This window comes from Atractosteus spatula, chromosome 8 (genome assembly GCF_055471065.1).
Source record: "Atractosteus spatula isolate fAtrSpa1 chromosome 8, fAtrSpa1.hap1, whole genome shotgun sequence".
NCBI classification, from domain to species: Eukaryota; Metazoa; Chordata; class Actinopteri; order Semionotiformes; family Lepisosteidae; genus Atractosteus; species Atractosteus spatula.
Window position 1 is genome coordinate 27,766,754 of NC_142713.1, and position 10,138 is coordinate 27,776,891.

The window sequence follows — 10,138 nt, forward strand, 5'->3', positions numbered from 1 at the left end:
CTACTTTTTTGAGAAACACCCTGGGATTTTTAATGACCGCAGAGTGTCAGGACTTCAGTTTTACATCTCATCCGAAGGACGGCACCTTTTTACAGTATAATGTCTCTGTCACTATACTGGGCCATTAGAACCCACATAGACTGCAGGGTGAGCGCCCCCTGCTGGCCCCACTAACACCTCTTCCAGCAGCAACCTTAGGTCTCCCATCCAGACCAGGCTTCAGTGGGCTGCCAGTTGTGAGTTGCAGGGTGATATGACTGCTGTACTTTCTTGTTTTTTGAAAGAGCTACAGTATAGTGTATCTTTATTTTTTTACATTAGCTTTTAAGGCAAACAACTTTGGATTACTTATAAATTCACTATATTATTTTGTTTCAGCTCAAAGTGAAAGCAGAATACAGCACATCTTCCATTATATAAACTGAATGATAAAATGATAAAATGTAAAAGTGTTCAGTTAGTGCTCTAACTGAAAAGCTTAGAAAAAGAATAACATTTGAACACATAATAAGCAATGACTGAAATTTTGTCTGGTTATGATATGCTTATATAAACTGTTCTCACTGATTGGTGCACATACAGTGCATATTTCTGTGTGGGGGTACTATACAGGCTCCACCCTTTTCATATGAAAGTTCTTCATTTACCTTACTTGAGCTAAGAAAGGTTTCAAGAGTGCTACAGTATTTTGTCTCCAAAAACAGTTCCAACTTACCCAAACAAAAATGGCAAAAGTGAACTCCTGCTTGAGAGGACTGTTCATCTTCATTAATATATTAATGCTGGTAAGTTGTATATAATTTCCAATAGACAAGTACTCTACAGCCTTCTTACTGTGTTATTACAATTTCTTTATTTAACAATTTCTTTCTTTATTATCAAAACACTCATCATCTTGATCATTTTTAAAATCTGACTGAAATGTTTTTCGCTTTTTGGGCTGTTATATATATATCACATGGCATATCTTTATGTGATGTACTTATGCCAATAACTGAATAGAATTAGGTGTAAGGTTTTGTGGATTTGTGAACATCCAAAGTTTAAGCAAATTGTAAAGTACAAAAGAAACACCACCTACAAACTTGAATTAATTGCTCCAAATATATTTTAATGGTCATATCACACACATAAATTTAGCAATCAATGTAATAATAGATAGTAGCAGGAGTTATCAATAAATAATACATAATATGGTTTGTATAGGTAATATACTGTATGCATTGGTATATTAAAGCGTGATTATTCATATATTTCATGTACAGTACTCATTTAAATTCAAAACAAAAATGAGATTTATTGGCTCCAAAAATATTGAGCACTTACAATGTAATTATCATAATATAAATGGTTCAGAGCTAAATAAAAACTCACGTATTTATTCACAGGTTGCTGGGTGTATTTGTATTTGGTTTGTACTGAGGCAAGTGACACCTGGAAACAATGTAAGTACTGTATAAGTAAAGCACTTTATTATTTTCAAATTTTAAGTTATGGTTCAGATTTAACTGTTGAAAGATGAAGCATATTTTAGACACAAAAACACATATTCAAGATAACATTATTATTGCATTGATGATTTTGGGCTTCATTAAGAATGGAGGTGATTTTCAATAAAATACATTTTTTGTCATAGAATTATCATTAAACGTACAGTAAAAAATACTTGATTTGAAATGACCTGGGTTTATTTGTAGAGCATGTGGTTATTTTGCCCTAATTCCTGCTTTACTAATTATTTTATACTCCAGCTGTGCATAGTTTATTTTCTCTTAACCTTTTATAAGGTTGAATGGTTAATCAGAAATGAACCAAACCAGTCCTGCGTTTTGCTTTTTTGCTTTTTTGTGCCTAAAGCACAAAGCTCAGATGTTCTCTTTCAGTAATGCTAATGTGCCAATTTTATTTGTTTTCTTGTGCACACATTTATTTTGACTTGTTTCTGTAAACGCCAGACTAAAAAAGACTGAAACTTCTAAAAACATTTGCTAGTATTCTACTTTGTATTATCTCAACAAAGTCTGCTGTCTATCTCAAGCATAAAGTGTATTATTCTGATAAGTTGCATAAGATGTTATTCAGAAATTATTTTTATCTAATGCCTGTTGCGGGTGTAATTGACTTTTAGGTTGAGTCTGCAAATATAGCACATATCAAAACCGGGTTTATTATTGGAGGAGTGGTCACTGCCTTTCTTGGGTGTCTCGGATTCTATGGTGCCAAATCAGAGAACAAGCGTATTCTGAAAGTGGTATGTACTGTACTGTATACACTAATTACAGGTTAATTATTAGCACCAATAATGAAAAATGAAATTTTATGTAATGAAATTTGATTGAAATGTTGTTTTTATAAAAGTTATACCTACTAAATAAAGCAAAAAGGAAAGAGTTTCATGTTTTTTATGAATCCTTGATTTGCTAGTTATTTTCTTCAGATCAAGTTCAATGACTTGTAAGTTTTGAAGGGAAAAAAATAACCCATGAATTTTCCACAACACATGAAATTTTTTAAATTTAAATTTTTGTAACTCAGATCCTTTTTTTAGCTTGTTAATAAAAGTAACATTCTGAAATAACATAATGAAAGAGTTTTTTTCTGTTTGCATTCATTATATTTTTTCTTCCTGCAGTATTTTTTTGGAGTGGCTGTCTGTGTTATCGCTCTTCTAGTTATAGGATTTTTATTTGCTTCACAAAGGACTCAGGTACTGTATGTTTTCCTTACATTTCATTGCATACAGTGCATATACAAATTTGAGAGAATTTGTATTCTCTCGAATTGACTACTGTAATGCTCTACTCGCTGGGGTATCTAAATCTACTCTGAACAAACTGCAGTATGTCCAAAATTCAGCAGCCAGGATCCTGACCAGGTCTAGTGCAAGTGTTCACATTACTCCTGTCCTGGAGTCCTTGCACTGGCTTCCGGTCAAATTCCGTGTAGACTTTAAAATCCTCATGCTCACCTACAGTATAAGGCTCTGCATGGCTTAGCATCTCAGTACCTGTCTGAACTATTATCGCCCTACTCCCCACCTCGCAACCTCCACTCTTCAAATTCTGCCCTCCTTACTGTCCCCCAAGCCCGTCTACATTGTATGGGTGACAGGACCTTCTCCTGGTATGCCCCCAAGCTCTGGAACTCTTTGCCCAAGGATATCAGAGAGTCACCTTCTCTAAACTCCTTCAAATCCAGACTCAAAACCCTCTTCTTCAGAAAAGCCTTTACTTAACTGGTTCCATTCTTCACCCCTCTGCTCTTCTTAGTACCATCATCCATGGTCTCCTCTATATATTGTAATTGTGTCTTATCTTGTGTATTCTTCTTATTTATTGTTGTATTCTTCTTATTTATTGTTATTGTCATCCTGTAAAGCGCTTTGAGAAGCCACCTTTAAAGGCGATGTATAAAATAAAGTTTTTTATTATTATTAGTAGTAGTAGTAGTAACTACTGTATATACAGTATAACTATAATAAACATAGTATAGACAAGACTTCAGTAAAACACATCAGAATGTCTTAATAAAATACTGTAATCATAGAGAGCAAAATAATAGACTAAATTGGAACCTTTCAAATGTAAGGCCTTTAACTAGGCACAACTGAGACAACCAAAATACAGTACAGTATTATATTTTAGAACCAGCTATTGTGTCTAAACTATCAAGAGATTTTTGTAATAATACAAGACCTAATATTTTTAGATTTAACTTTGAACAGATGTCAGTATTGATGACTCAAATCACCCTTACATCATACAATAATAAAAAAAAAAATTGATGTTTTATTTCATTGCACCAAAAAACTTTGTTTGGGAATATGCATTGGCAATGCATTTTGAAATAATACCAAGCATGAATTGTTGTTTTAGAAAATAATCTTTCAAATATGAACATTGTACAACACCTAACTGACCTGTACAATTTGTCTGTGGCTCTAAGTAAGAGAATGCACCAAAGCTGACACTGAAGTGGAGGGAATGAATGACTCCATACAACGCAGCAATGGTGCATAAAACAAAATAAACTCGATTATGTGAAACAAAAAAAACTTTTTGGGTTAAAGTAATTAATGAGAATAGTGGACTTCACTTAATATTTATTCAGATTCATACTGTATTTATATATTAGTCATAATTTGATTTTCTTGAAAACCTGTTGCATCTGGGAAATACCAAACCAAATTCATTATTTTTAATAAATATTATTATTCTACCTAGTGGCATTAAAATGCAACAAACAAATATTTTACCCTATAATACATTTTTTGGCATTTTAGTGTATTGTAAGGCCTCTTGTTGTGAATATATTATTCCTTAGTTGGAGTGTTTAATGTGTAAGAGGCCCCTGCCTTTGAACAATGGTTTAATTACTGTAGAAAACTTGTTACATTTTTAAAGACCATTTCCTGAAAATATATGATTTTGTCCAATAATCATAAAAATAGAAAAATGAATTTAAAATGTAAAACTTTAATAAAACGTAATTAATTTCTTTACATTTAAGTGTACAATAGAAGTGTGGTTTAGTGGATTTTAATTTAAAATACTAATAATCTTCCTTAAAGTTTGTAATATGAAAGGGATAAATATGATTCTGACATATAACTATAAAAAAAACAAATTATGTATTTTAAGATGACAATTTACAGCTATATAAACTGACTGTTTCAGTACTGTAACTGCAGGTCAATATTTTTTTTTCTATTTTCTCTTATTGCAGGCTTTTAATTTGTTAAAGACTGAATTTGAAAAGCATCTTCCACTGTATAAAAAAGGATCAGATGAGTGATATGGTGGAGGAAATGCAGAAGAGTGTACGTATTATTATTCTGGATCTTCTGTTAAATTCTGCATATTCAAAATAAAGTGTACACACATTCCTTTATTTGTGACATATACATTATAAATATACTTCACTAATTTCATGATCTGTAGCACAGAGTATAAAATATTTTTTTTACTTTTGCAGGATAAAAGCATTACACTGAGTTTGCATTTTTTACAGTAAATTACACTAATATCATAAGGAATTTCACTGTCAGGTAAAGTGATGCTAAAGGTCATACAGTATAATGCATTTCATGCCTTCTCAGCAACATCCTTTCAGTGATGGAAATACTGTAATTGGAATACATGCCTTATTGTGAGGTATATCTCAGATAACAAACTTTATTACGCATTAACTATTTTTTTTTCATTTTAATGCAGAGTGAATGTTGTGGTCTTGTTAATGGTTATCAAGACTGGGGAGGGCATATTCCTGAGTCATGTTACTGCAAGAGTTGGAATTCAGACTGTGTTGCTATAAGGGTAATAGCACTAGAAATCTTATTACTTTACTCTGTTATTGTCATATTGCATTAAATTCCACAGGCATGCATAATATTGTTAAATCATTTCTGCTCAATGTTGACTTTGCAGAATCATATTACTTTAGATGTATGTATTGCTATTTCCTATTACTGTGTAAATTAATCTGAAATGTATTCTATTACTTGCTAGAAGAGAATAACTATTTAGTGAAGTTCGGGAAGAAAATACTGTATATTTAATATCTTATCTTATATCTTATCATACTGTATATCTTATTATGTTATTTGAAGTTATAGTATTTTTATATTAATTATACAATTATTGGATTGTTTAGATCATAATAGTCATGACCTTAAAACCTTGGACCAATGACATGAATATAAACATGTATAAATTACGCTTTAGTTCAGGTGGGTAGCTGCGTCAGCATGCGTAGGCTGTAAAGGAACAAGTAATAGGTTAATTCCATGCTGAAAAGAGAAGAAAGGAAACACAATGTTTTGGCTGTGGAGCCTTCTTTGGGGTGTCACACCCGAAACATTGTGATTTCTTTCTTCTCTTTTCAGCGTGGAATAAACCTATTACTTGTTCCTAAATTATGCTTTTATTGTTCATTTCAGCTGCTGTCTTTGTTGTCCAAATTCTGCCAGCTTTTTACCTTTAATGTTTGAAATCTTTTGCAGGGTTCTTCAGTCAAGGTATATAAAAAGGTGAGACCACCTTTAAAAAATTCTGTGATTCATCTTTCTGTGTGCATTCTGGAACTTGCAATCTTAATATGAGTTTGAGTGTCTTTCTTTTTTAATTACATATTCAATCTTCAATAATAGAGCAGAATAAGAGAACTGCAGTGGTTGGGAAATGATCAAAGCTGGGATGGGGAGGGCAGACAAATTGGGCATCGGAAAATGGAACTATAAAAATATGTAACTTTTTGTGAGCAAATGCATAGAGGGACAATGGGTAACGGGGAATTGATCGGGTGTACAGTATTTCAATTAAGTAAAAACCAGATGGATGGAGGGATGGTACTATAAATACTGACACTGATTCTAATCAGTGTTTCCAGTAGCCTGAATTGGATTGTTTAGAGACAGTTGTGTAGCTTTAAACACATTGGATCGTCTTGCAAGTCATGCAGTGGGTGCTTGCTGAGAGGTACTTGCTGGCTATGGAGAGGTTTATGAAATTTCCATATGGCGTAAGAGGTGTTTACCAAAGAAAAAGTTTGATATGAAATAACAGCATCCACATATAGCTCTCTATGGTGGTGCGGTGGCTCTGTGGCTAAGGATCTGCGCTTGTAGCTGAAAGGTTGCCGATTCATAACCTGTGGCCGGCAGAGGAATCCTACTCTGTTGGGCTCCTGAGCAAGGCCCTTACCCCCAACTGCTCCAGGGGTGCTGTATAAATGGCTGACCCTGCGCTCTGACCCCAAGCTTCTCTCCCTGTCTGTGTGTCTCATGGAGAGCAAGTTGAGATATGCAAAAAGACAAATTCCTAATACCAAAAAATGGTATATGTCCAATAAAGTGATCTTACCTTATCTGGTTATGGGGCGTGAAAGGAGATTACTCAATCAGGCAGCACTTAAAAACCAGAATTTCTATCTGGAATACTCTCATAGGCCATGGAGGGGCAGAAGTTGTCTTTATTTACTTAAGTCTTATTAAAATGGTTGGAACTGTTACGCATTCCACACACGTCTCTGACCCTTCTCTCATTCCCACCCGCACTGCGTCTAACAAACGCTCACACCGCAAGTACTGTAATGTACTGTACCTACTGTATCACTGTTCACTCCAGTTCCCCATTTTCCTCACTTCCCCGCTCATTATTGCGGATTCCCCTCGAGCTCCCTAGTGCGCATTATTAACTACTACAATCGACTCAGTATCAGACCTTCTTGCTTGTTTCCGGGATTAAATTTTGCCTAGCGATTTGGATTGGTATTCTCTCTCTCTGTCTCCTGAGTCCTGCACAGGATCCATACTTCCTACCTGTCCCTTGTTACAGAAACTTAATACTACTCTGTTTACTTTTTAAAACAAAAAGTTAGAAAGAAAATTGTTGTCTTTTTCATAATCTAAAATGAAGACTCCTTAATCATTCAAAACATTATGTAGCCAAGCTAGACTGTATTAATTTCCATTAGTTAGCACCATGGTTTCTACTGTATGTGGGAATGATAGAAAAATATTGTTTAGCTTGGTGACTGATTTCTGATTTCAATAATTCAATATTAAATAGAAAACTTTCAACATATTAGAATATAAGAAGCAACTTTGCCAACTCTTGGCCTAGGTAAGTAGTTTTACATTCAGAGGGTACTGTGCCCACTGTTTTTTTTTTCTTTTTAAGCCTTGTATCAATGTCCTGTATGGATTTATGGAAACTGGCTTCAATTTCATCCTTGGACTTAGCTTTGGATTTGCAGCTGTTGGGGTAAGATAATATTTTTAAAAATATTTTTATAAATTTAATTAAATTGCTTCTACACTTCTACTTATAAATGCAACTCTTTCTTAATTAATACTGTAGAGGTGCAATTGATTTGGGGAAACTTATTTTGGGAAAACAAGTGTTTGTCATTAAATAAAAATCAAAATACTAATTGCTAATTAAAGTTTACGCAACTAAAAATAAATTGCAAATAAAGTTAAACGAGTTTAAAACTGTGCACAAAAGGTCTAAACTACAAACCAGATTAGTTACAGGCACTAATTAGCACTGGTGATAAAAGGTGCAATTGGAACAAAAGCAAGTGGACACTGAGATCTTTCAGAATCAGGTTTGAGAACCCCTGATCTAAGGGGCTCTTGCTCTCGTATCTGTGAGTCCAAATACAGTATAGCCATAGTCGGTTTGCTCTTCATTTAAATGTATGCGATGGGTGCAGGGCCGTATTTTGGTGTTCGTAGGCCCAAGGCACTTTCACTCCGAAATGTAAAAAAAGAGGGCCACTAGATGACATATAATTATTGATTTAGAGCTCCTAGAGTCGATCGCAAGCGTGTTGTTTCAGCTCGTTTTTTGTTAGTCACTAGTGTTTCCCTGCTTTGTAGGCCCTAATAATTTCATAGGCCCTAGGCGTTGTGCTTACAGTGCCTTAATGGGAAATCCGTCACTGCATGGGTGTTGTCATGCCCTCTGCAGTCAGAGGGGGCTCCTTCTCTGTCCTGTCTCTCGTTTCCGGTGCTTTGCTGTCCTTCTGGTGTTTCTGTCTCTCTGTTGCTATATATTTCTGGGTCTTTCATTTGCCTTCACTCAGCATTGACGTTTGGATGTCCTGAGACCCGCCTAGCACCAGGCCGCCCCAAGTCCGCTACCTGAGGGCATAGGTTTCTATACGGGATTCCCTGAACAGCCGAGCCTGGGCTAACCCCCGTCCCACCGCTACGCGTAGGGTCTTCTCGCTCTCCTGCCATTCCACGGTTTGTCCTTTCCGACATCCGTGACAGGTGTCACAGTTTGATGCATTTCTCTGTACTTTCCTTAATGTAAGGTGTGAAACTTAAAACCACTTCAAGCACTTTTATAGTTGCCCTAGGAGAATTACAGTATTCACTTGCAGGAAATCCACACGCTGTAAGTTTTCTTCCAGTACTGGCCTGTGAAACCTTGGGGTGCTGACAGTGTGACTGTTGGAGTAGTTGCCTGGACTTTAGGCAGCAGTTCTGGATTTTCTTTGTCGGTACCCCATAGCTAGAAGTGTCAGACGTTAGGTTAACACATGAGTAAAACATTTTCAGAACTTTACTTCTTTTCACTGGAAGCAACACTGAAGTGACACTGGCTCTGTAGCCACTTCTAAAACAACCACAACCTACATTACAAAAATAACAGAAAAGAGCCTGCTTTCTTTTTCAAAGTCTCATCCATTATCTGTTGCTGGCATTGACCAGTCAGAGAAACAGTATCTGTGAAAAACAATATGTCCTTCAAGCATTTTCTTTGCAGATGTTGAGGGTGTTTGTAACTTGATTTTATTAATGCATATGTTTTTTCCAGTTTGTTGTGATGGTACTATCGATGGCCATGATCTGCCAGCTGAAAGAAGAACCTACCTTTGCAATGAATGAGCTTCGTTCGGTGGCGTAGAACTTCAGAATCCTGGCGTTTTATATTGTGTAAAAGATTAGTCAAACCTCTTTTCAAACTTTATCTTTGATGGATGCTCGCCTTTGTGTTTTTTTATTATTGTTATATGTCACAATGAATGTGTTATCATGAGAAGCCAATTGTTTCTGTAGCGCTTTTTGAGAAAGGAATGGCATGAAATGCAAATTCCATGAAAATGTTTCTTTGTATTAACTGATTCGGGCATCACACCTATTGTTTGACAAGCTTAGCTGACGTTTTTATTCTCTCAGACAGATGGACATCAGAAAATGGACTCTTGATGTGGACTTTTGATGTTCAAAATGATCCTAAACCACTTTTGACCTTTTGTCCTTGTCATTGTGTTTATTGACATTTATGGTGAGACATGACGTTAGCTGGCTCTGTGCTTGGATTATAAAAACACTTGACAATTGTATTTGAGAGTAAAGTGAACATTGAGTTTATGTTCCTCCATACGGCTGTCAGAAAGAAACTTCAGAATTTCTCTATGTTGCGATTTCTCTCATCCCTACATCTACAACACCATATTGGAGTGGCACACTGATGTGGTGTTTCACACCAGTGCTTTAGAGCTCCATGGTTCTGGGTTAAGATCCATTTTAAAAGGTTTAATCGCTGGTACTCTTGAGGGTAAGAGTTAGGAATCACATGTCAGTTCTCTCCTCCATTTCATGCTTAGGTTTGATATAACATTT

The 10,138-nt window shown here is 35.4% G+C and overlaps 1 protein-coding gene across 2 annotated transcripts; it reads left to right on the plus strand.

Moving 5' to 3' along the window:
• The first annotated feature begins 626 nt into the window (after positions 1 to 626).
• LOC148829344 (tetraspanin-8-like) lies at positions 627 to 9,863 on the plus strand. 2 transcript variants are annotated; one of them, XM_088923443.1, is made up of 9 exons: positions 627 to 785; positions 1,389 to 1,445; positions 2,129 to 2,251; positions 2,633 to 2,707; positions 4,726 to 4,819; positions 5,214 to 5,315; positions 6,002 to 6,028; positions 7,680 to 7,763; positions 9,330 to 9,863. In XM_088923443.1, the coding sequence occupies exons 5-9, from the start codon at positions 4,787 to 4,789 to the stop codon at positions 9,417 to 9,419; spliced, it is 336 nt and encodes a 111-aa protein (XP_088779569.1). In that variant the 5' UTR covers positions 627 to 785; positions 1,389 to 1,445; positions 2,129 to 2,251; positions 2,633 to 2,707; positions 4,726 to 4,786; the 3' UTR covers positions 9,420 to 9,863. The 2 variants fall into 2 exon arrangements, 1 of the variants encoding a protein (XP_088779569.1); XR_016091475.1 differs by lacking the exon at positions 9,330 to 9,863 and having other exon boundaries at positions 6,002 to 7,763.
• The last annotated feature ends 275 nt before the right edge of the window (positions 9,864 to 10,138 follow it).

Coding starts and splice junctions, on each gene's coding strand:
- LOC148829344 (XM_088923443.1), top strand. CDS start 4,787: ATGAGTGATATGGTGGAGGAAATGCAGAAGAGT. Junction 5,316..6,001: donor CAGACTGTGTTGCTATAAGG/GTAATAGCACTA, acceptor AATCTTTTGCAG/GGTTCTTCAGTCAAGGTATA. Junction 6,029..7,679: donor CAGTCAAGGTATATAAAAAG/GTGAGACCACCT, acceptor TTTCTTTTTAAG/CCTTGTATCAATGTCCTGTA.